Below are 25445 nucleotides of genomic sequence, written 5' to 3'. Positions count from 1 at the left end.
AGGTAGGGCAGGACAGGCGTAACTTATTCAAGGATGGATTTGAAACAGGATGAATGGATATCTATTTGTGCATTGTGCATGCATGGTATTGTATTGTATTGTATTATGCACAGCCTTTTATTTGTATTTATGCTTGGAGTTGGAGGGAGCTGGAGGGAGCTGGGGAAAAGGAGTAGATACTACCTAATAGATAGATGTATTTGGGGTATTTGGGTTGGGGGATTGTGTTGTATTGTGTTGATCATAGAAGGGAATGGTTCTGTGAGATTTCCTGAGATAAGATGAAATGAGGTGAGGTGAGGGCTTATCGTGATAAGGAAAGGAGGTGGATTGTATTGTATTGTTACCCCCTTTATGAATTGGTATTTACTTACCTACTTACTTACCTAATCAGGTTCTTGAATGGAGGAATTATGGGGTGATGTAGATGAGAGTAAATGTTCATTGTGTGGAATATGGCTATGGTACTCATCTTCTGAATCGTTAGATGAAAGCTTGATGGTGATGATAGTTAAATAGGAGTAACGAGGGCTGAGCTGGATAGCCACAATGAGGACTACCCTGCCTATCTAGAAAACTGGATGTCTAAACAAGACGTTGTGTAACATGTAAGATCTTAACAAAACCTAATCTATCTATCGCCACCACCGGCTTGATTCATACAAGAACGGGTGCTGGGATATGCTTTGTAGAGTATACCTTGAGGCAATCCGAGTTGTTTCTTCAACTCACTGATATGTAGATTGTGGTTGTAGCTAGATGTCTTTCTCAAGCTCTTGTTTGTTCTATAATTATTCATTTATGACGATGACATTCTGATACCTACTATTCAGTGATCATGTGCAGTATTTAGCCCTCAGTTATAATGTAATAATACACTTCATGTTCATTCATCTAACATGTTCTGTTTGCAGTAACCTATTGTAAGATTATCTATCTTCAAGAACTTCTTCACAAACATCTTCACAAAACCTCGCCATTTAAAACTAAGAACTGCATGTCATACTCGGTATAGGATACCTAGACCTGATATTATAAATTCCCCATATCCTTACTTCATGAATGAATTATCCCTGCTTGCGCATACCGGTTAACCATAATACCACCAGTACTGAGTGAGTGAGACCATACAAAGCTCAATAGGTTAACCTTAATAAATCAATCAGCAAAAAACGCCCTACTCCGTACACACTTCACTACACACTTCATTCTTTTACACTTCACCACTCACTACTTACCACACTACACTACACTACTCACCACCCACCACTCACACTACTCCCCAACACACAGTCCTTCCTCCTCTCTCACACCAACTTCAGCCCAACCCAGTACGTACAAGTAACTACCCACCTACCTACAATTAATAAATTCCTTTCCAAGTACACTCACTCACTGGTGGTGTATTATCTGGTCGTCCAGCAAATCTAATAAATTATAGTCCTTATTATTACGATTCGATCTTATTCCTACCATTTGTTTTCCTTGTGATCAGTGTCAATGATAAAAGATTCATTCATCATCCAAATCATCCCATCATCCCATTCATCAATCATCGAGTTTCAACATTAACGACAACGCATTCGAATGTGTTCCCTTGAACATTAGGGTTGCACAACCTTCTTTCAACACCGCCTTCATCATATATTGAAATCCTCGTCTCTTATTTTGAAATTATATATAGTCGACGTCCCCTTAATTGGCGCCATCGTTTTCCCTTTTTCATGGTCGAGAGTCCAACGACTAATCGTTAAGCCCAAATCCTTCCCTCGGTCCCAAATCATCAATCGGTTTGGGCGAAGACCTTCATTCACGTCCGCACCCACAATCATAATCTTTTCTCGACCAGTCAGCATAGACGAAAAGGTCTCTGTAAGAATAGACGATCAGGGGAAAGCGACGATGGAAAATTTCAGACCTTTGAGCTTGACAGATAGAAGAGCTTCCACTGCACCTACCGAAAAAGACGGCGAAATGTCTCCTACCCGAGCGCTAACGGTCGACACAAATGGCGATCACATTCCAATGCCGCAAAGGTTAGAAAAGATCTTGAGTCGACCAAGAGGTCCCCCAACTCCAAATATGACCACTCCTTCCGCCGATTTACAATCTCCCACCCATTCAAGTCACGATCCTCCTCCTCCCCCTACACCAGCGGCAAGTCCAGGTCCTAACCACCCGCAACCAGATTGGAGCGAAGCGGGAGAAAAGGAAGATATATTTTTATCACAAATTAGGATATACTTCAGTCAAAGTTCGGCCCCTGAAAGAACGAGGATATTAGGAGATCTTTTGAATCTTTGCACAAGCCAACAACTCAGCTTCGTACATCAATATGTTAGCCCGTTACTGAAGAAGGATCCCTTCACGACCTTGCCAGAGGAACTATGCCTTCGTGTACGTACTCTATTCCTGAAGGCGAAGCCTCGACTAATTGTTCCGCGTAGATTCTGTCTTGTATCGACGACCCCAAAGTGCTTGCGCGCTCATCCCAAGTTTCGAAACGTTGGCGAGATCTACTTTCAGACGATGTCACTTGGATGAAGTTATGTGCGAAGCACGACTATGGTCGAAGAATGTCAGAACATCAGCCCACTGCACCTCTAACATCACTTCGACCCCCTCCACATCCCGTTCATTTGGCATCACAAGCAGGGGATAGTTTTGCCTCGCAATCATTTCCTGGAATGAGCGCACCGTTACCGCATGTCCCTGGGAGTTCAAAAAGTTTCGATAGCGCCACAGCCTCGGGCGTATTGAAGAGACCAAAGATTAGGTCATATAAATCACATTTTAAGCAGAGATATTTGGTCGAAACCGCATGGAGGACCGGGGGACAAAACATCGCAAGACACATTACACAGGATCAGGGTGTTGTGACGAGTCTACATTTGACACCAAAATACATCGTAGTGGCGTTGGACAATGCTAAAATACATGTTTTCAACACAGATGGAAATGCACAAAAGACCTTGACCGGGCATGTAATGGGTGTTTGGGCAATGGTACCTTGGGAAGATACCCTCGTGAGTGGAGGTTGTGATCGGGACGTCCGAGTATGGGATATGGCTAACGGGTACGTTTTTCTAATTGCGTTTCATGAGGTCTGTTAATTAATGCATCATAGTGAGAGTATACATACTCTACGTGGACACACATCAACAGTACGATGCTTAAAGATGTCTGATGCGAACACCGCCATTTCAGGTTCTCGAGATACCACGCTGAGGATTTGGGACATTAAAACTGGCGTGTGCAAAAATGTTCTTGTGGGTCATCAGGCAAGTGTTCGATGCTTAGAAATCAAAGGAGATATTGTTGTTTCCGGAAGTTATGATACTACAGCCAGGGTATGGAGTATTTCAGAGGGTAGATGTCTACGAACACTCCAGGGCCATTTCTCCCAGATATATGCTATCGCGTTTGATGGAAAGAGGATCGCTACTGGGAGTCTTGACACTAGTGTTCGAATTTGGGACCCAGAAAACGGGTAGGTAATTTTAGTCCAAGTACGCAGATCAAACTAACCGATCCTCAGGTCTTGCCAAGCCATTCTTCAAGGACACACTTCACTAGTTGGGCAGTTGCAAATGCGAGGAAACACGTTGGTGACCGGTGGTTCTGACGGCTCTGTTCGCGTCTGGTCACTAGAAAAGATGGCGCCAATTCACCGACTAGCGGCTCATGACAATAGTGTTACAAGTTTACAGTTTGATGATACACGAGTTGTGAGTGGGGGTAGCGATGGTCGAGTCAAGGTGTGGGATCTTAAGACTGGTCAACTTGTTCGTGAACTTAGTGCTCCTGCCGAGGCTGTATGGAGAGTGGCTTTTGAAGAGGAAAAGTGTGTTGTTATGGCAAGCCGAGCTAACCGCACTATCATGGAAGTGAGTATTATAGCCTCCTATCACAGCGGACCTTACTAACATAAGTCAAGGTATGGTCATTTTCTCCGCCTGAAGATGTCTTGTATGAAAAATCATATGCCCAACCAACTCCCATCACGGGGCCTGCCAGACCTTTAAGCGCTATTGAGTATCGAAGCGGTAGCCAAGATCAAGCTATGCAAGGAATTATAACAAGCGAAGCATCATATGTAAGAGATGATGTTGAAATGGCTGATGCTGGACCATCAACGGTTCCCCCACAAGCTACTGGGCCTACCTTCTTTCACGAAGATGATTGATCTACGTCGCTTTACTTTTCTATATAAAAGCATTCACTGGTTATGATTGCTTCTTTCACCTACTAGTCTCCGAATGACTCCTCAATATCATCGCTTCTTTATCGATAGATAAAAGACGATATTGTGAGCGAATACAGCCTCACATGTTTCACTGTCATGCATTTGCAATCCCTCATTTACCATCTATTTTTTTTGTCCATATTGAGAGACCTTCGATCGATCAAAGCACAAAGTACCTGTTAATAAGAAGCAAAGATGCATCTGGGACAGGGCGTTTTACATTTGACTGGCTGGCAGAGTGGTACACAATTTTTAATGGCTCGAATACCTATAGGGCAAAGGAAAGGGGACAATTCAACGGGAAATCTTCAACGGCGTAGCATTGAGAGAATTTGCATTAGGGATTCCCCAGGGTTAGGGAGTTACTTAAACTTGTACTTTGAGGTTGGCTGGGTAGCATATTAAACATGCAAAATGATGAAATTCAATTTGCTCTTGATTTCGAGTGTGAAAGGATCAGTGAGGATTGGAAAACCCGAGTTGATAGGGGGGTCCGCATGTGCGGTCGAGTGTCAAATTGTTTCACGTGACTCGCAGGATTTGTAGATCGGAACAACTCAACTCGGAAGCTTGAGGAATAATCTGTCTAGACTAAGCCAAAACAGGACTACTGTAATCCAAGCATCCCAACCATCAACATCTTTTGTTTGGTAGCTGCTGAGAAATTTCCACGACTTATCTTCCGCCTCCCTCACTCCCTACAACACATTCCCTACCACCACAATCATGTTTTCGAGAGCATTGAAGGCACGATCTGCTGCGCCTTTGCGCAAAAATGCTATTTCCAGAGCTGCTCTCGTAAAGAGAACGGTTACCACAGACGCCGCCTCCGCGCATGCCGATAAAGATGCGGTTCCTCAGGTATGCTTTTATGTTGGGATATCTCGATTGATTGAAGATGGTGTAGATGATAGGTATGCTAATGATTCACTGGGGCACAGGAAGAAGATAAGCCATTCACATTGCAATTATCCGACGAATCCTTTGAGACCTACGAGCTCGATCCTCCATCTTACACCATGGAGACCACCAAGAAGGAGCTGAAGCAGATGTACATTGATATGGTTTCAATGCGGTAAGAATATATCTTGGTATTACGACCGAAGCTTTCGCTGATGGAGAAATATAGTCGTATGGAAATGGCCGCCGATAGACTCTACAAGGAGAAGAAAATCCGTGGTTTCTGCCATTTATCAACTGGTCAAGAAGCCGTCGCTGTCGGTATCGAACACTCTCTTACCAAGGAAGACGACATTATTACTGCCTACAGATGTCACGGTTTCGCCCTTATGCGAGGCGCTTCCGTAAAATCTATCATCGGTGAATTGTTGGGCCGTCGCGAGGGTATTGCCTACGGTAAAGGTGGTTCCATGCACATGTTCACCAAGGGATTCTATGGTGGAAATGGTATTGTTGGTGCTCAAGTTCCAGTCGGTGCTGGTTTGGCTTTCGCCCATAAGTACAATGGCAACAAGAATGTCTCTGTTGCCTTGTACGGTGATGGTGCTAGTAACCAAGGACAAGTTTTCGAGGCTTTCAACATGGCGAAGTTATGGAACTTGCCAGTTCTCTTCGGTTGTGAGAGTAAGTTTCTAGGGATACTATGAGCTTGGGTATCTGCTAATTACTACAGACAACAAATATGGTATGGGTACCGCAGCCAACAGATCCTCCGCTCTCACCGATTACTACAAGCGTGGACAATACATCCCAGGTCTCAAAGTTAACGGAATGGATGCTCTCGCTGTTAAGGCAGCTGTCAAGCACGCCAAGGAATATGCGAATGCCGGTAACGGTCCATTAGTTCTCGAATATGTCACCTACCGTTATGGAGGACACTCCATGTCCGATCCAGGAACCACATACCGTACCCGTGAAGAAATTCAACGTATGCGTAGCACTCAAGATCCAATTGCTGGTCTCAAACAAAAGTTGATTGAGTGGAATGTTACAACTGAGGATGAGTTGAAGACTATTGACAAGGAGGCTAGAGCAAAGGTCGATGCCGAAGTTAAGGAGGCCGAGGAGATGCCTTTCCCAGACGCGACCCCACAGATTTTGTACGAGGATATCTACGTTAGAGGAAGTGAACCTCAATACATGAGAGGAAGGACGAACGATGAGAACTACTATTATTAGGTTACTGGGATTGGAGTTGCTAGAGGGGAGGAAGGACTGGCACAAGGAAATGTATAGTATGAATGGATGGATGGGTGGCTGGTAGAATGATCGGGAGATTGGCGGGAATTGGAATGATTGAACGATAGATGGTTGGGCAATGCTCTCATTTTTTTCGTCCGACGGCTTACGTTTACACACAACGACCTTACCTCCTTACCTTACCTACCTTTTATTCGTTCCGTTTCGTTTACCGTAGTTGAGATGAATTAAGCGCATACCCTACCCCGCTAATAATATTCATCCTTTGAATCGTGAGTGATAAAGAGCCTTTGTGTCATTTGTACAATGCGATGGGATGAAATGTGATGTGATGTATAGACTACTGGGCTAGTATCCCTAAATCTGAAGTTTCAAAAATTAAGTGAAAGTAAAGATTCGCTTGAAAACTCATCACCTCATCTACCACTTTAATTAAAGGCTGGAAAACAATATCAACAATATGTAACGAGTTTTTATTTTGATATCATGTGGCTTTGGTATGCTTGGTGTAAGGCAATAGGGCTTTTGATTTGAGTGTTTGGTTGACTGATTGAATTCGTTTTTTGATACGAGGGGGGGCACGTTTTATTTGGCATCTCGAATGGGATGCACCATTGTGATGGAAATAGAATTTTCAGGGCAATGGAGTCGGGAAAGGGAGATGGCTGATATCAACAAACAGCGTCATGAAACAAAAGCTTCCTGTCGAGTGGACGTTGCTCGCAGTGTTAGATAGCGCAGATATAAAGATTGTTGGACGGCTGAGAGACCCGGACAATTCATGTTTTCGACGTGCCTACATCGTGGGTCTTACATGGTGGTTGAATCTCCCTAGCTATAGTGGAGCGAGTTTCTGTAGGTCTTTTGACTTTGAAAACTGTGTTTCGTCAAATTTGGTGCAGTTTTTAGTTTCCAGTTTTTCTTTAAGCGATTGTTTCCTCAACATTTTCATAATTCCATTGATCGATAAAGCTCTGTTAAATAAAAGGACATTTTTAGCTTTTGGCTATCTTGCATATCAAAGCAATGCATCCCATTCCGGTCAGTGGCATTCTTCTTTATCACATCATACCTGATGTGTGGAGAACAAAATGGTTCACCACAGCGACTATTTTAATGGCCGCATCGAGTAAACCCTTAATAAAGAGAGGTTCGTGAATAAAGACCATAATGGATTGAAATTTGCAATATCAATCGTCGCTATAAGCCTCACTATCTTTCTATTGACAAGGAAGCCGAATTCACCATATTGGTAAATACGCCAATCACTATTAATTCAAAAGAGCAGTTCAAAATCTAAATTTCACCATAACATGGCTGAAATACCTGAACCCGGCGGAGACAACCCAGCGCCCCCAGGATCCGGCTCGTCGACTCTCAGATCAGGAAACACCGGAGATTCAAGCGGCAAAACCCTAGTCGGACAAAGTTCTGTAGATACTGTGGACCTTTCGGGAACAATACAAGATCCGGATGCACCGCCAGCAAACACTGGACAAGCAGTATCTGGAGCCAACATCGGTGTTCCAGGTGGCCTTGGATTACCAAAAACGCCAGAGACCGACATTGATCTCTCGAGTATCGGGAGGCCACTACCGAGAGACGAACGTTCAGCGGATCCAAGGCCAGGACTAAACGCACCTCAACCGGATCCTCCATCTGAACCTATAGATATTTCCAAGTTTACTAATCCAGATGGTACTACTGATTGGACTAGGATTGGGGCCATACTGTCAATGAGAGCTCAGCGTGAGAGGCAGGAGAGGAGGGCTCGGCGTCGGATGCAACCTAGACCACAGCGTGAGAAGTCAGCTCAATCTCAAGGCATACCGGAAAATGCCCAGGCTCAGGGCAAGTCGGAAGATGCCCAGCCTCAGAGTAAGTCGCAAGATGCTCAATCTCAGGGCGAGTCGCAAGATGCTCAATCTGAGGGCGACTCGCAAGATGCTCAATCTCAGGGCAAGCGGCGATTTGTTAAACCTCCGGGCATAGGAAATGAAGCTGGGCGTCGGTTTCGTCGTTACCACCGAGCGTTTAGGCGGAGGAATTCCTCACTGGCTTTCTTGGAAAAACGAGGCATTGATGTAAAGGCTCTGTCAGACATCACCGAAAAGACTACTCCGTTAGCTAGTCCCGAAGATAGAGGCAAGACTGGGCTACCATCGCCAGGAGGTGGCGTTGATGCGAAAAGTGAAAGAAGTCATGCTACTAATCCAAGGGAACCTAAGGAGAAGGTTGATTTTGGTGGCGTTTCTCCTGTGAAAATTCAACCAAAGCCTTTACCGCCTAGTGATAAGGTCAGTGAATATGATATATCCCTCAGATGTGTCGTGCTAACTTGCAGCAAAGCTATCGTCAATTAGAAACGAAAAATTTCGTAGATTCGCCAAGCAACCTGCAACATCGACAACAATCGAACAAAAGCTTCATCGATGGTTTCAAAATAACCGAAGTTCAGGGAAAAGTACTGCTGCCCAAATAAATGAAGCGCAGGTTGAGAGGGAACTGGTGAATGCACGCGAAAAACACATTGCTTGGATTGAAGATGAGAAACGCGCTGCAAATGACTTGATCAAGAATGAGACAGATGGTAATGCTGTAATTGCATTGAAGAAAGTAGTCGAGAGGCTCGACCGTCATCTAAAAGAAGCTTCGCAATTGGAGGAGAAACGCGTAAATCGGAATATCCTGAAAGATCATTTGGAACTCGAAACAAGTCCTACTATCAAGGGAAAATTCCAAGATCAACTCAAAGAGTTGAATTTGCAGATTGAAAATGAAGAGGGCAAAGAGAGAATAAGACTCAAACGTCATATGAGCGGAGATTCGGTTTCAGTAGCAGAAACGAGAAAAGTGGCTGCTATGACACCGGCTGAGCAAGCTGCTTCCAATGCTCGATCAGGTCAACTCTCCACAACGGTTGCATCACGGCCTCCAGATCAACTCGAACCATCGCCCGCGGAAAGAGCTCTACGTGAGAAATGGATACACGAAGATAAGCCTCATGAAGATGTTGTCATGAAAATTGAGTTAATGTCTGATTCCAAGGAGAAAATGGATGCATGGAAAGCTTTACAAAAAGTGCGCAGTTCCCTTTTACTAAAAAGACAGAAAGAGTTACAAAAGTTCTGGAGGAAACAAGCGGATGAGACGAAAGCGGATCGTGAATTTGCTTGGTCGGAGGAAGAAGATGATGCGGAAGGAAAAGATGTACCTGGAACGAAGCGTTCATCGCAAGGAAAAATTGGGAGCATCGATAGCGGGAATGGTGTCAAAGATGTGGCTCAGGCTGAACTTGATAAGGCTAGGACGCAACTTGCGAAAGATTTGAAGAAGAAAAAGGCCGAAGAGGCTGAAAATGCGAAGAAGATTGAAGAGGCTAAGAATATTGAAGAAGCTAAGAAGCTTGAGGCATTGAAGTGGACTCTCGGGGCTCCTACAGGAAGGGATAGTTTGCCGAGTTATCGAACTCAGGGAAAACAAAAACGACCTCAAACTGAGGCCCATAGATTTCTCGAGACTCCTGGAATGAGGGGAGGAAGTGGGCTGTCTGGACAGAAAGGTTTAAGACGTCGAAGGCCAGATAAACTTGATCTTGGTGAGCGTGGAAAAACCCCAGGAACAGGGGCACTCCCAGCTGATCCCGGAAGTGAGGCTCCTCCGCCCATACCGGTACCTTTTACAGTTAAAACCCCACTTTCTCCTATTCAAGAACGAAGGTCGGAACCCGTTGGTTATGATACACATCCTGGAGTTGCCCGGTTTTTAGGAAATATGGCAGCGGAAAGAATCAGGAAGGAAATGCTAGCAAAAGGTCTAGAACCGGCGGACCTAGATGAGATGAGGAAAGAGGTCGATGAATTTGCGAGGCCTCCTCGGACCGATGCTGCGACATTAGCTAAGAATGCTGCGGCCGAGTTAAGAAGACAGGAAAGAATCAAGGCTGCCAAGGAAAGATTGAAAAATGCTGCCGAGGCGCAGGAGGAGAGACTGAAGGTTATAGCGGCTAAGCAAGCTAAGGATCTTGAGAAAGGTATATCACCCAAAAGCGCTTTTTCTTGGGAAGATCCGGATAGTAGGGCGGCTGCTGACAGGATGGAAGGGGGGAAGGGGAACGAGAAGGATGGTGAAAGATTGCAGAGGGAGATGGCGGAGAAGAAAAGGATGGAAATAGAAATGGAAGAGAAGAAAAGGCTGGAAAGAGAAATAGAGGAGAAGGAAAGGCTGGAAAGAGAAGAGGAGGACGAAAGAAAAGAGAAGAAGGAAAAGCCGAAAGAAGAAACGCCATGGCAAGAACTTCTCAGACAGATAGAGGAGGAGAATAAAGAAGAAAAATTAAAACTGGAGGAGAAGAAAAGACGCGACAGAGAAGCGGTGTATGCAGGATTGCTCGAATTACACCTAGAGGAAGAAAAATTTCGCAAAGAACAAAAGGCGGAAACAGAAAGATTGAAAAGAAAAACACAGGAAAGAATAGATGCTTTAAACAAGCCCGGGGAAAGTTTTTCTGAGCTACTTTTTAAAGATTTGCTAGAGAAACATCGAGTTGAAGAGGAAATTCGGAAAGGGTTGATTGAGGATGAATTAAGAAGGGAAAAGGAGGAAAACGCTGCTAAAGAGAAGAAGAGGAGGGAAAGAGTTAGAAACGGGGCTGCGATTGATTTAGATGGGATAGTGAATCATATAGCCGATAAAGCGAGTCGTTCTGGAAAACAACCTAAGTTGCCAATAGGGGATGCAATAAAAGAACAGGAAAAGGAGGTACAGGATTATATGACAATATTGAAGAATGAGCTGGGGGAGATTGTACGTGGAAAAAGAAATTCAAAAGGATCAATTGAGCAGCAAGAACGTGAGCTGATTGAACAGAGGATTAAAGAAGAGTCTGAAATAAGAGAAAGAGAAAGGGAAAGGGAAAGGGAAAGGGAAAGGGAAAGGGAAAGGGAAAGGGAAAGGGAAAGGGAAAGGGAAAGGGAAAGGGAAAGGGAAAGGGAAAGAATTCTAGAAGCGCAGCGAGAAGCAGAGGAATTAGAATCAAAACCGAGAGAGGAACGTGATTTAAAACAAATAATGGAAAAAGAAAGGGAAGAACTTCAAAAGGCAGCTGATCTAGAACAGCTAGGTGATTATGAGGATGAATCCAGCGAGGAATTAAGCTTCTTTCAAAGTATCTCCCTCAATTTACGTGTCCCCAGGCTTTCCTGGCTCGGTAGAACCGATCCCGAATTCTCAGACGATGATTCCCAGAGCGAAAGTTCACAGCATAGCTTATTCGATGTTACAGACGAGGATTCAGACTTCCTTGATTTATCTACACCTCCTCCCGGCCCTGCGGATACAAAGCCCTCTCCTGATGCCCAGGCCTCGACCCGTGCTAAGGCAACGAAGGAACCGAAAATTCATCTTCACCTCACGATTTTTACACATCCGACGCAGCATTTATCGGATGTGGCTTCGTTGCATTATATCTGTTATGAAGATGTTCGATTATCGTGGAAAATATCACAATTGATAGATTTTCTGCGCGCACCTACAGAAGTAAAAACGAATCCTGGGACATTAATACAGGATTTCCCGGGCTTTGTGGGGTTTAGGAAAGAAGATGGGGAGGTTATTGCAGAAGGGAGTCCGGAGGTGAAGAATATGAAATTGAGGATGGGGAGGTGGTTAGATCGTGGGAATAGGACGCTGTTGGAAGAGGGGTTTAGGGATTGGGATAATTTGGTTGTGCTTATGGTGGGTGACGGGGAGAATCTTGAGGAGGGGGATTGGAAGGATTGTGTTTGGGAGGCTGATGGCGTGGCGGGTTGGAGAGAAGGGTGGCCTGGGGTGGGGAAGACGAGGGTGCCGAAAGATAGGGAGGGTTGGGTTGGGGAATTGTGGGATGATCACTTTTTTGTGATGCAGTAGTTGGTTAGGACTTTGATTTTGAGTGAGGGATCCGGATGAGGTAAATATGGTGTTTTGATTTTTGCTTGTGCGAATTGTGTAGATGTGGTTACTTTTGACGTTATAGTCTGTAGCAATATATGAGATTTTTAATCAACTTAACAATATCCTTGATTTTCTATGATGGAAACAGAGCATTTTGTATTTCACTCGTCTCCAGGAATGTTATACGGAATGGGTATATACTGGAGCATTGTGTTCGTCGGTCTTCATAGATCCCACCGTAAAGAATAATATTTGGTCTACTCCGCGCTTCTTTCCATTGGCAGAAACTTTGTGCTCACTTGAAGTCATAGAGACGGTAATGAATCTGCACCGAAAGTATCAAAGAGAAAAAGATGTTTGTTTTCATGTCATTATCAGCCATTCTTTAGGCTTTTGATCAGTTGCACAAAGGATCATCATATCTTTGCTATGCCTTGCACTTTTTCATGTTCTTATTTTTCTTGACGGGTGATGATTTGCGGAAAATCTGGACCACGACTGCAATTTTGGATACAAATAAGGGGGAATCTGACCTCGGGAAGAATTGTGTGATATTTTGGGGAATAAAGTCAACAATGATATGCCCAAAGACCCAGGAAACAGGGAGGCTTGGCTTTACCATTTACATGAAGCGCATGAAGAGTATCCGGGGAAAGGAAGCAAGGGAGATGAGGATTCAAAAGTTTAGCTTGGATCCTATTCACGCCATGGATATTTGATTCTGAGATGAAATTGGAGATTGATTGGTGCAGACAGTGGGTAGGGAGTGGATTAACTTCATGAATTCGATCCAGTCTTATGAGTTCTTATAATTCAAACATTTAATTCTACTTGCTTTTGGTTGCAGTGTCATACAGTGACACACTGAGACACACGTGCATGCAAAGGTTCCGAAATTATTCTTCATCATATTTCCATTCTTTAGTATTTCCTTATCATCTACTCTTTTCAAAGATCGCCGCACATTGAATTATGGCGCCGAATCTAGCCGATGCATTTCTCAACTTACCCAAGGCAAAGGCAATTATTTTAGACATGGTTAGTACATATATTTTGGCTATTGGATTTTTACTACCACCGTCACCCACAGATACAGAGACCTTGTGACGATGTACACTTCCAGACCCCTTCTCCTCATCAATGTACCTTAAAAGCTACAATAAAATGACTTCGGGAAATGAAAAATTTCACTTCAAACACAAAGTGACCCCCGCAATTTAAAAGATAGGCGGGTAAGATAAACATTATATTTTGTTTGTTTACTGATTTGAATAATTTCCGCTCAAAAATTACAGGAACCACGGTGAAGATACAACAGGTGCATAGAATTATACCCTATACAGGTCTATTTCAAAACCCTTTCTTGTTTTGCTCTTTCTTTATTTCCCAGATATAATTAATGAATTTGAGAGTATCCTCTCGCGATACATTTATTCTTCGACGCATGCGAAATGGAATCTCTTTCATTGTTGAAAGGATTTATGATAGCAAACTCTCTGCCGAACTCAGAGACCCGTGCACCAGGCATCTCCCCTGAGGGTAAGGTTAATTAAGCGATAATGGCTCCCGGAGATCCAAAACGTCTACTTCGAAGAATTGATGTGAAGACTAGGGCTCCGCAATTGTTGGTATCTTCAAAAAATTGTATTGGCTTTATTCAAGGCCTCACAGGCGCCTCTCCTTCCTTCCGTTGTAAAATATGGGTGTCCGTTCTTTGCTAAAATCAATGTCTTAGCAAACCCTATCAAGTCTTAAATAGGAAGTCTAAGATAGCTTCATTCTCACGTGGCATTATAGGGTAATCTTCTCCAGGGCTAGATATAATTATTGGTAAGAGTAAATGGGTCGGCTCTTATAACCGAATATTCCAACAATGGCATTCACCTCGCAGATTTTGTTTTCAAAAGCTTTCAAGAGTGTGTCTCCCGTGTATGGCTACCATTTTTGGATAGAGCCAGAGAGATACACACAAAATTTTCCTGCAAATTGAGAATATCCTAGAAATTAAATTTATGATGCCCAGATATTGAGAAATTTAAAGGTAGGAAGATTCGTTAAATAGCACCTGCAGCATCGCCGCCATATCACTGTCATTATCGTTAACGTAGATATAGATCTAACAATACACGAAGAAACAGCAACAAAAGCTAATCAATAAGAAAACAACCGATTTAAATTCTTATGTGGCATCAGTAAACCCCCTCGTCTAGGATTGAGCCATAGTAAACTGACACTCATTCCCGCACACAGCCCTAAACTCCACCCCTGATTATTGAAATCTGTTTGATTCCTCAAAATTGTCAGCTTGACCCGGTATTGATATAGATGTCGAAAATGATAAAACTGTATTGAGATAATTAGAGTGAATTCTTACACCAATGGCAAACTAGTGTGTGGATCTAATCTACATTTCTGTCTCGAGTCTCGGGGTGCCGGATTCGCTCTTCCCGGTCAATTTCATAATTCACAAGTGTAGTCTATATAACTCAACAAAGAACCATATCTCTGCCCAATTAAATAAAGAACATTCTTTACATAAATTTATGCTTCCTGATGAGGGGGATGTCCTTTTCGAACTTCAAGGAAATATGAAGCGGGTATTCTGGCGTATGTGCCCGGAAAGAATCACCATCAGGTAGAATTTGATCACCTTTTATAATTTGATTATTATAGTCAGCTAGAAAGTAATAAGTATAGTGATGATGATGATGATATATATACGACAGCTATATATGACAGCATTAACCAGTATATACAACATTCCAATTCATTTTACTATACCAAGGTGGAATTGGGCAATCCTATACTTTACCCATCATTAATTTATAATGAACTTAATTTTTTTTATTTTATAAATGATTCCAATTGGAAGGTATCAAACTATCTTACCTGCAATCAAAATCTACGCCCGTTTCCTAGATGCCAGCTAATGTCGATGATCTGCTAGGCACAATTATGAAAATAATAACAAAAATTTGAAGAATTGTCAATATTCAAGAATAATTTACGGTAGTAAAAATAACAGTATGAAAATTTTGATGGAGATGGATGAATAATGAAAATAATCAGAAGATGATTTAATTATCAACTAGTATACCATACTTAATGTCTGCTATCCTGGGAATTTTAACAGAAGCATCGATTGATTTCAAGAATGAAGAAGCCGTCATTGGAAACTCTTGTCCGGTAAATAAAAGCACGGTTACGAAAAATGTGTCATAATTGGAAACATTGTAATACCATAGCTATATTCTATGCCTAGCTACATACACAAGATTTTGTTGCACCGTAGATCAAGCCGTACCACCAGCAATCAGGAGATATGCAGCGATTGAATATCTCCAGCGGCATGTAAAATATCGGCTTGTCATCTGTTAAGGACCACTCGCCTCGTGATCCTAGGGTAAAGTCTTAAGCTTTTGTTTGCAAGGCTAGTCTTTTCCATGGGAGTGAAAGTCGCATTTTGATAGTTTTTTGTTGGGTCTTTGGTGGCAAAACCGACAAAATTTGATCCTCAGAAGTTGAGGAAGTCTATCGTCCGGGTGGGATTTCATAATCATTGCCACTCCTTCTGTGACCCAATTGGCAGCATGTGCCCTTGAGCGAAGATGAGAAACGCTATATGACATGCTGTAACACATAAATTTTTCGAAGACGTGAACCCATTGGTGTGAGCTCATACACCTACTGAACCCACTCGGCCCTCGCGAGCTCGGACAATTTCGGAAGTTCCTCAAAATAATACTAAAGATTTGATCCATAGGATCAACCAAATAGAGCTTACCTGGAAGAAAATACAGAATATTGGGTTCCAGCCCAGTTAAATGAAGAATTCCCGCTTCCGTCCACGCAATGAGGGTTGGCGATGTACCAAGATACACTCGACCATAAGAAGATCGAAACTTTGTGGAGAATCTTCTGGAAAGAATTTTTTGCCCTCAAGAGCCTCGATGAAGCCACTTGAAAACATCTTTTGGAAATATGGAATCTTGTAACAAAAGTATACCTCGATGAATTCGGAAATTTTTCTTCTCTGGACTCGCATAAAGATCGACCGTTTACATTCCATTATCCTAACAAATATTCAGAAAAGGTGCGATCTAGATTTGAAGAAACATCAACATACCCGTAGAATTCATGGGTTTCTCTTCGGGACCGCTTTAGGGAGACAGCATCAGCTCTTTTCTGTTCTGTTATATCCCGATTTCTTTTCGGTTGGCATCGAGCCAGACCCGTTCCCTTCTCAACTTGATGCAACATAATGACAATTCCGGCATGCAGTGGATATACTCAGGCCAGATACCTGCCTTGCATAGCCATCCCGAAGACAGCTTAGATTGGCCACTTTTCGATCTTTATGTCCTGGCTGACAAGTTCTGTATTCCAGACCTAATGGATCAAATATTGGATGCATGTCTTGACTGCATGAAAAAGTGTAATTGGACACCTGCAGCAGACTCCTTGCAACACATGCATGATTGCTCTACCCGCAAATCCAGTGGCATGTCCCGACTCGTAGCCGCTTTAGTATGCTACGTCCTGTGCACATATCGATACTCGAATGCCGAAGAGGAATGTCCAAGGGGGGAACTACACACGCTCCTTGGTAACAATGAAGATCTTAGACTCCAGGTTTGCAAGACACTCAGAGCGCATCCTAACGGGAAAGTGTTCATTGATCCATGTGAGCGTGCATGTTACTGCGACTTTTACGAGCACGCAGTAACGGATCCTTGTCCTCGATCAATGAAATAGGGAGTTGGAGAGTTCAAGAGCGTGATAAGATAAGATGCCCCGGAATTTGTGTGGAGGAAAGGGATTCGATAGAAATCCTATGAATGGCAGTGCAGTATTTCTCTATGGTCTGTGTTCTTTTGATAAGTGATTCTCGTGAATATGTGACAAAGAGAAGCTGTACATCTTCCCCCGAGTTGAAGTTGTGGAAAAAGTGCTTCTCTACTTGGGTTGGAAGTAAATGCAAGCTCAGACCCAGCCAAGCCAGGGTGGGGATGTTCTAAGGTTAATCTACACGTGATTGTGGATCTCCATATTACTTCGTACTAGACCTCATTTTAAGATTCGAAAGAATATATATAAATATATACATGTATATGTATAAACATATATATACATACGTAGTACAATAGCTTTAGTCACATACTTCCCATAAAAACCCAGCATCCCAAATACGGAGCACAAGCGCAAGTTAATTCCGACATCCGCTCTACCCTCCAATGACGTAACCAACAGCTACCCGTGTGAATCCGGACCAGAACTTCGGCAACATCACATACAGAGTAGAAAGCTTATCAAGGAACATCGGCACCATCATATTGACGTCTACTACAAAAAGAATAAGAACCACTAATTTATGTGATTGTTCCAAGCTTTTTCTATTATCTTTGGCTTCTATTTTGTTTAATAAATTGCTCTATTCTTTCTCTTCTCTTCTCCTTCTCGTTCTACTTTTCAATCATAAATAAAATAATACACCGAGGGCAGTTACGATAAGGAATTCCAATATCCAGACAACAAATATTAACCAACTTCCCTCAAAATAATCAATTGACCTACCTCAAGATGCCTTCCCTCGAGAATGCACTGCCGCAGCCCAAGATCGAGCTCTACAGTGGAAAATACTTTGCAGCTTGTGGTCTTGGTGGTATAATTGGTACGTTGCACCTTACCCCTCCTCCGGCCATCCCATACCTCAATTGCACAACCAACCCCGAAGAAATGTACTAACAATTCACCTCTCAGCCTGCGGCCCAACCCACACAGCCGTAACTCCTCTCGACCTCGTAAAATGCCGACGCCAGGTCGACTCCAAACTCTACACGTCCAATTTATCCGCCTGGTCCAAAATCTACCGCGCCGAAGGGCTTCGTGGAGTCTTCTTCGGTTGGTCACCCACATTCGTTGGATATTGTTTCCAAGGAGGTGGAAAATACGGATTCTACGAAGTATTCAAATATGTATACGGAGAGAAATTATTTCCAAACGCGAATAAAACGGCCATCTTCTTAGGTGCTAGTGCTAGTGCCGAGTTTTTGGCTGATATGGCTCTTTGTCCTTTTGAGGCTATCAAAGTGAGGATGCAGACCACTTTACCGCCTTTTGCGAGTAGTCTGAGGGAAGGCATGGGAAAGGTTATTAAAGAAGAGGGATATGGAGGGTGAGTTTTCCATTTCCCCGACCAGTTCTCTTGTGGCTGGAAAGAGATGTAATGCTAACAGAACACAAAATAGCCTCTACAAAGGTCTCTACCCTCTCTGGGGCCGTCAAATCCCCTACACCATGGTAAAGTTTGCCACCTTTGAAACCACCGTCAACAAAATCTACTCCTACCTCTCTAAACCCAAAGACTCCTACTCCTCACTGCAACAAACCGGAGTTTCTTTCCTCGGAGGTTATATCGCCGGTATTGGCTGCGCCGTGATTTCTCACCCGGCAGATGTGATGGTATCAAAACTTAACAGTGATAGAAAAGCAGGAGAAGGAGCTGGAAAAGCCATGACGAGAATTTATGGAAATATTGGGTTTCAGGGACTCTGGAATGGTTTGCCGGTTAGGATTGTGATGATTGGTACTTTGACGGCGTTTCAGTGGTTGATTTATGATAGTTTCAAGGTGGCGTTGGGGTTGCCTACTACAGGGGGTCATTAGAGTAGATGGGTGACTTTTGAGTCATAAAAGTTTGGGAAAGAATGGGAGATTGGGGAAAAGGTATGGAGATTTGGAGATTTGGAGTTGGTGAAACAAATGGATTGGTGCTTTGAGGGTTTTATGAAGTATGTATTAATGATATGAATTAGAGACTTTTACATTCACATTTGAAATCCTGGGTACAATATCATTTAGCTGGATAGTGAAAGATTTTTCTGTGAAAGTTCAAGGATAAAACACAATAGACTTTCCAGGAATCTAGCAGCGATAAATGAGTTGTTAGACGGAGTTGAGCGTTTTCTGGATGCTTACTCGCTGCGATGGAAAGGACTACATCATCCGTTGGTTGTGGTGTAGCGGGTTTGACAGTTTTGTTACTTACCCTATGATATCCCCAAAGCTTTAAAAAAGTATCCAAATAAACAATATACTTGCAGATTGTGGTTGAAAATACATTAAAAATATCCTCGAGGAGGTAACGCTAAGCGAATATTCGCCATCTTACCTACCTAGGTACCAAGTGTTTGGTTTGGATCTTGGTATTGCTCTAATACCATACCTACTAGGTAAAAGATGTTTAGAATCTTCACAACCATATCGCAATCTAGAATGATAAAACGCAGCAAAATCAATTTATCCTTTTTGGAAATTATCCACAAACTGAGCTTTGAGCTTACCGGCGTGAGCTTTCTTTGTCCTGCCTGCCATTCTTGGCGATAGATTGCAAGTCCACAAAGAGAAAGATGAATGGGATTTATAAAAAAGGACAAGGTTGATTGAGCATACTAAGTATACAAAGCTCGTCTCCCGAATATCAGACTAAAATTATGCATACATAATTCACTACAATGTTTTGGAGATAGAATAAAGTAAAACTCAGGGAGAGAATACTATGTTAAGATATATAAACACACCAAGAAATCATTTCGAGATGGGAGAATAAAAAGTAAAAAGTTGAGATTGTAAAGTATAGCTAAGCTATCTACTAAAGATATCATTTCATGTCATAATCCGTTTCCGTCCATCCGTCCATCCGTTCCTTTCCCAAATTCCTATCAGAAGCTATTTATCTAGCCAACAAGCCATTGTATTCTATGCTTTGCATGATAAATTCTTTCATTCCAACTCCGAGACGCCTTAAATATCAATTCCATCAACAACAATACCCTTCTTCCATTCATACTCCATAAACTTAGCAATCTCCGCAGCCGTCTCTTCATTGACCATAACACTGACGAGATACAAACTAGCATCTAGTCCACATGTAATAGCACCAGTGGTAATAACACGAAGACCACCAAGACGTAAAGCAGCTCTACGAGCGTTACTCTCACGACGATTGTTGGATTCCTTCCAAGCATTGGAGCCTTTACGAGCATTGGATGGACGTCTAGCATCTGACTTGCGACGAACGTATTGGCTCTCCTCTGGAGAATCAATATCAAAACGAAGATTATTCACCACATATCTCTCTTCAACTACATCACAACGTTCCGCCAAATCTCTTTGTGCCGCCTCACTATTGATATTTTCGAACTTGGCGAAGTAATCTGGGTGGGTGGTAGCGGAAAGACCATGAAGGATACCTTGTTGAGCAAGGAAGAGAGATCCGGTACAGATAGAAAGAAGTGTACGTTCCTTCTCGGGATGCTTCTTTTGCAAGTCGGAGAAGGCTCTAATGAGACCAAGAGGTTCGGCTTTGTTCTTGAGGACTTGATCAGATCCACCACCTGGAACAATGAGGATATCATATTCTGAGAGGCTGGCATAAGCGTCTTTGTAGTTGAAGTGAGCACGGAATGCAGCTCCTTGATTGGAAACGGTGAATTCCTCGGCAGCAACGAACTTGCAATCGAATGCCTTGGATTCTGAGTTGAAAAGATGAAGGTTAGCGATTGAACCAAGGAAGGAAGGATGATGAGTAGGAGTAAACAAAGAGAGATTTCCATCATCTTAAATATACGAGTATCTAATCATCACAAGAATGGGTTGATTCAACTTACTTGGATCATTAATATCATGCTGAGCACGGGTAAGGACTTCAAGAGGACCGATGAAATCCAAAGCATCCATGCCAGCATGAAGTGTGAATAACACTTTGATGATAGGGATCTCAGGTGTTGACATGATTGCGACTGAAGAGTTTGGTGCAATAGGTTGATTGATATTGAATTGATGAAGGAGAAAGTTGTTGATGAGTGAAGAAGATGATTGACTTGATTGATGTAGAAGATGATTGAATTGACTGAAGATGAGAAGAAAGAAGAAAGAAGGAACTTGGTAGTCCTCCCTAGTATTTATTGAAAGTCAAGCTCAAGTCGTACGACCAAGAGTAAAAGATCATCACATAACTCACGTGTTGTTAGAATGCGGGGTAGCTGTGTGAGGACGAATTGACTTTTCCTGATATGGGTTAGGGTTGTGATCAGACAATGCGGGGGAATTGTACCCCTGTTGTTAATTTGATATTGATAGTAAAGTACCGGCAGTGCAGTGCTCAGAACAGAGTACCCATAATATAGTATTCACAACATAAGATCTTACATATACACTAGGCAGTCATGAAATGTACTCATCACATCGGGTCATATTATACTACTCATAATATATGGAGTAGTATCTATAACATAGCAGTCATATTATCATATTCATATATAATAGGTAATTATAATAGGAATATAGTAGTTATCTATAATACCAAACCCATAATGCAATCCCCCTGCTACTTCATTCAACCCTTCACAAAGAGGGGAAATCTTTCCTTCATTCAAACCTCAAAGTTAACCTACGAGTAGTCAAACCTGACTAATCATTCACAAACAACTTAACCGACCCCCACACCATACGATACGATGAAATCTGATCCACCCAATCATACCACCGACTTTTGACATGATTCGATGGTATGATTGGATGATTGAATGACGGAAACGCGTGTTCAATTGAACGATTTAAGGTTCGATTTCCATCCATGTACTCCGCATAGTATAAACTTACAAAATTCAAAATTCCCTCAATTTATGGATCTTGTACCATCGTATCAAATCATGATGGCCGGTGGTGTGTTGGTGGCGTCGACCGATCAGTAGTGATTGATATCCTCCTTATTGGATGGGTAAATTTAGATACTTGGTATGACGATGCTAGATGGTTGTCGAGACCAGCCAACTTTGAAAATGTAGTCTTCATCCACCTACCATTCTGTTAAGTGTGGTGGTGCTCTTCTCTCAAGCATCACAAGTATAGATCTTTCTTATCCTCGTTATCATTTCAATCGGATATATCACTCTCCTCTCTCCTTGTATCTATGCAAAGTGCAGCTTCAGAGCTGATCATTCACCATGGTGCTGTCATACTCAATACACCCTCACTTGCTTCTCATTTTGCTATAGGCCAGTTATAAGCTAGGTCCTCTCATAGTTTGTCTTCTGAATGATATTGGCCAATTCGTTGTCGATGATTGAAAATCATGTGACGTGGTTCAGCTTTCATCAGCCACCGCAAGTACAACAGTATGGCTTGGATACATTTCTCACTAGCGACTTGATAAAGTTTGAAGCATTTGGGGGAACCATCTTCTACCTCACCTCAGAAGTTTTGATTATTCAATAAATTGTGGATTTTAATGATTGGAGACATCGTTTATCTCTTTACAACTACATTCGTACCACCATAACTCTGTGTTTCGGGTCTCCCCCACTCCATTTATTGGCTCTTTTCCAACTTTATCACTATGGGTAGTATATCCACTCTCCCTACATCAATCAAAGAGATTAACCTGTCTAAATTTTCATCAGTCCAAAATGCCCTCAAGTCAAAACACCAGTTCGGATGGGGGATGAATTGATTGGTCTACCTAAAAAAAATAGAAGTCATGCAGAAGATGTTTTTGATGAATTCAATTGCCTTAATCTGAACATCACTACTCCTGATAGCTCGAACGAAAATTACCAATTACCAGTTATGGTTTATATTCGTGGTGGCGGAAGTTGGAGCGGAGCTAATTCGATTGATGGTGTGATGGGAGAAGTAGGGTAAAGCAAAGCATTAAGATAGGAAAACCTACTGTACACGTTGCTGTCAAGTGAGCTTGCAATCTTTAATCAACTGGAAGCATAGGAAAGGGTTCATACTAATGTGACACAGTTATCGACTTGGTACTTTCGGCTATATCGGCTCTGAAGAGCTAAGGAAAGAGCTTGAGAATGTTCATGGTGGGAGTTATGGTAATGTCATGTTTCCTCCCAGCACTCTATCTAAATATAGCTGACGAATAAAGGACTTCGCGACATAGTAAACCTCCGACCTCTTCTTATTATCATTATAATAACGATTTCATTAGCACCTTGCCCTAACTTGGCTTTCCAAGCATATTAGGCCCTTCGGTGGTTCACCATCTAACCTCACCATCTACGGCGAATCAGCCGGGTCCTTAGCTGTTGAATCTCAAATTCATTCTCTCCTTCCTCCTCATTTCTACCGGGCAATTATGCAAAGTCAAACAATGGGATAACTCTTTTCCATCCCTCGATGTATTGATGAGAAGTCTCAACTGTACAACAAGACAAAAGAAAAATTAAGACTTACCACTGTAAAAGAAATGCAGGAAATTAATTGAGGCTTACAGGGCTGTAGATGCGAGAGCTGGCCTAGGTGAGCTGGCAATGGTGGATGGAGAGTTTTTTTATGAGGATTGGGGGGCGAGGTTTTCGTTCAAAAGAAATGGTGGAAAGTATGAGGGAAGAAAGTCAGAGATAATGATAGGCAATACAGCGCATGAAGGCTCAGTCATAAAATTCATTATGATAGGCTCCCTAAAACAAGATTCTCGACCGGATATCAAAATACTGATGACCTCGCTAAGCAAAATATCTATAGCGAGAAGGTAGACGAGAGACTCAAAGCCTATAATCTCCTCCCCGATACCCTCCACAAGACCTTATCCGAAATCGAGCAAACATAATTTGCAGAGCAAGTCCTAACAATCATCGAAGATCATTTTCTACAAGGGTACAGAGGAATTTGTCGCTTTGGCATAAAAATCTCGTCCAGAATTGAGAATCGGACAGTGCATTTTTAAACAGAAAAATCCATTTTCGACAAGCTGGAATTTTTAGGGGGATCGTGGTGCATGCATTGGATTTGGTGTATTTGCATGGCTCTGAGAACCTTTTTGGGAAAATGAAAGGGTAGTGGATCTTGGCGTTGAGGATAAGGAGGGGGAATTAAGAATGATGCAAGAAATGCAGAGAGCTTGGATATGTTTTGCTTATGGGGAGAATGATGAAGTGTATGGGGTAAGTGCTGTGAAAGTTTTCGGACCAGATGGCAAGGTTGGGTGAATAAGAACAGAGGAGTTTATAAAGGAAAGAGGGTATGAGAGATGGAAGGTTTTTGATGGTTTGAGTACTATGCAGGTCTATGGGGGGCTAGTCGGAGAGGGGTAGGCTTGATCTAGAGTAATTGTTTCTATCCTTCTTTAGCCCGCATGATGTCCTTTCATAACCCTATTAGGTATTGTTGACCTCCTGGGATCTTGGCAGCATATGCATATATATTGCATGATGCATATAAGGAGCAAACAAAACTCAACTTTTAATTCATTCTTTCCTTTTCGGTATACTGTTTGTTTGCTTTCAATATTTTGATTTCAAAGCACTTTAATTCCGAAGGCCGAATACCTAACCCTATTCCTTCATTTTTTGAATATATACTCGCAGCTTAACTGCTTAGCTAGAGAATCAATCAATTCAATCTGATGCTCTTTTTGGTCTCAAGAAACCCAATAGGTATAACCTGGAGAACTTGTGAGTAGTATTTTCATCCAATGGTTTCTTTATTCTTCAATTTGGTATGAAATGTGCTTTTACGTACACAATTACCCTCTCAAACTTCATGCAGCTCGGGAAAGAACAAATCCTCGTTATATTATGGCTTTAGTAAACTTCTTGCAATCTCAAAAATAGAACTTTTATACATCCTCGATCAAATAATCACCGATTAACGATCAATATTAAATTTTATCGGTCGAACATTAAAAAATAACTGATTCGCTTCTTCCACAGGGCGGAATCCAGCTGATAATTACATGAAAATTCGGATTGCAAAGAAGATGTGGAATCTTCCTACCCCTGTTATGAAGCTTCTTCGTAACCTCGAAGTATGCCTGGGAATAAACAACTAGTGTTGAATTATCAATAAGGGGACTCAAACTGGTAATATTCAGTCAACATGGAACAAAGGCGAGCTCAGAAAAAGAGTTTTATCATCGTCTATTTGCCATTACCATTTTTTAGTCCCACCTTTTACTGTCACTAATATTTAGATCTATTATATACTTTTGTTCACAACCTGGAAATAACCCTTGAATCCTTGATAAATGCTGAAAATAGCAAGTCCTTAATCCGTAATTCACACAATTCTCCAGCAACTAATTTTC

General features: G+C 42.3%; 10 protein-coding genes across 10 annotated transcripts; 7 read left to right on the top strand and 3 right to left on the bottom strand.

The window, feature by feature from the left end:
- Positions 1-1974: 1974 nt before the first annotated feature.
- SS1G_09627 (hypothetical protein) lies at positions 1975-4186 on the top strand (the record flags this gene model as incomplete). Its single annotated transcript, XM_001588944.1, has 5 exons — positions 1975-2397; positions 2448-3076; positions 3128-3490; positions 3539-3887; positions 3938-4186. The coding sequence occupies 5 exons, from the start codon at positions 1975-1977 to the stop codon at positions 4184-4186; spliced, it is 2013 nt and encodes a 670-aa protein (XP_001588994.1).
- Positions 4187-4972: 786 nt separating this feature from the next.
- Positions 4973-6385, top strand: SS1G_09626 (hypothetical protein; the record flags this gene model as incomplete). The annotated part of the gene is made up of 4 exons (XM_001588943.1): positions 4973-5107; positions 5188-5321; positions 5376-5830; positions 5880-6385. 4 exons carry the CDS (start codon positions 4973-4975, stop codon positions 6383-6385), a joined length of 1230 nt encoding a protein of 409 aa, XP_001588993.1.
- An 800-nt stretch (positions 6386-7185) lies between these two features.
- Positions 7186-7575, bottom strand: SS1G_09625 (predicted protein; the record flags this gene model as incomplete). Its single annotated transcript, XM_001588942.1, has 2 exons — positions 7186-7283; positions 7479-7575. 2 exons carry the CDS (start codon positions 7573-7575, stop codon positions 7186-7188), a joined length of 195 nt encoding a protein of 64 aa, XP_001588992.1.
- A 144-nt stretch (positions 7576-7719) lies between these two features.
- SS1G_09624 (predicted protein) lies at positions 7720-12316 on the top strand (the record flags this gene model as incomplete). Its single annotated transcript, XM_001588941.1, has 2 exons — positions 7720-8703; positions 8756-12316. The coding sequence occupies 2 exons, from the start codon at positions 7720-7722 to the stop codon at positions 12314-12316; spliced, it is 4545 nt and encodes a 1514-aa protein (XP_001588991.1).
- Positions 12317-14213: 1897 nt separating this feature from the next.
- SS1G_09623 (predicted protein) lies at positions 14214-14979 on the top strand (the record flags this gene model as incomplete). The annotated part of the gene is made up of 3 exons (XM_001588940.1): positions 14214-14256; positions 14731-14810; positions 14899-14979. 3 exons carry the CDS (start codon positions 14214-14216, stop codon positions 14977-14979), a joined length of 204 nt encoding a protein of 67 aa, XP_001588990.1.
- A 438-nt stretch (positions 14980-15417) lies between these two features.
- SS1G_09622 (predicted protein) lies at positions 15418-16600 on the bottom strand (the record flags this gene model as incomplete). Its single annotated transcript, XM_001588939.1, has 4 exons — positions 15418-15585; positions 15919-16124; positions 16220-16413; positions 16467-16600. 4 exons carry the CDS (start codon positions 16598-16600, stop codon positions 15418-15420), a joined length of 702 nt encoding a protein of 233 aa, XP_001588989.1.
- A 1320-nt stretch (positions 16601-17920) lies between these two features.
- SS1G_09621 (hypothetical protein) lies at positions 17921-19006 on the top strand (the record flags this gene model as incomplete). The annotated part of the gene is made up of 3 exons (XM_001588938.1): positions 17921-18011; positions 18101-18515; positions 18589-19006. 3 exons carry the CDS (start codon positions 17921-17923, stop codon positions 19004-19006), a joined length of 924 nt encoding a protein of 307 aa, XP_001588988.1.
- Positions 19007-20143: 1137 nt separating this feature from the next.
- Positions 20144-21133, bottom strand: SS1G_09620 (hypothetical protein; the record flags this gene model as incomplete). Its single annotated transcript, XM_001588937.1, has 2 exons — positions 20144-20874; positions 21010-21133. 2 exons carry the CDS (start codon positions 21131-21133, stop codon positions 20144-20146), a joined length of 855 nt encoding a protein of 284 aa, XP_001588987.1.
- A 1606-nt stretch (positions 21134-22739) lies between these two features.
- Positions 22740-23969, top strand: SS1G_09619 (predicted protein; the record flags this gene model as incomplete). Its single annotated transcript, XM_001588936.1, has 5 exons — positions 22740-22831; positions 23037-23090; positions 23153-23232; positions 23642-23753; positions 23885-23969. The coding sequence occupies 5 exons, from the start codon at positions 22740-22742 to the stop codon at positions 23967-23969; spliced, it is 423 nt and encodes a 140-aa protein (XP_001588986.1).
- A 268-nt stretch (positions 23970-24237) lies between these two features.
- On the top strand, positions 24238-25087 carry SS1G_09618 (predicted protein; the record flags this gene model as incomplete). The annotated part of the gene is made up of 3 exons (XM_001588935.1): positions 24238-24303; positions 24740-24813; positions 25072-25087. The coding sequence occupies 3 exons, from the start codon at positions 24238-24240 to the stop codon at positions 25085-25087; spliced, it is 156 nt and encodes a 51-aa protein (XP_001588985.1).
- Between the last annotated feature and the right edge of the window lie 358 nt (positions 25088-25445).

The sequence above is a fragment of the Sclerotinia sclerotiorum genome, genomic scaffold (assembly GCF_000146945.2).
Source record: "Sclerotinia sclerotiorum 1980 UF-70 scaffold_14 genomic scaffold, whole genome shotgun sequence".
Classification (NCBI taxonomy): domain Eukaryota; kingdom Fungi; phylum Ascomycota; class Leotiomycetes; order Helotiales; family Sclerotiniaceae; genus Sclerotinia; species Sclerotinia sclerotiorum.
Note: the sequence above shows the minus strand (reverse complement) of the source record. Positions and strands in the feature narration are given on the sequence as shown.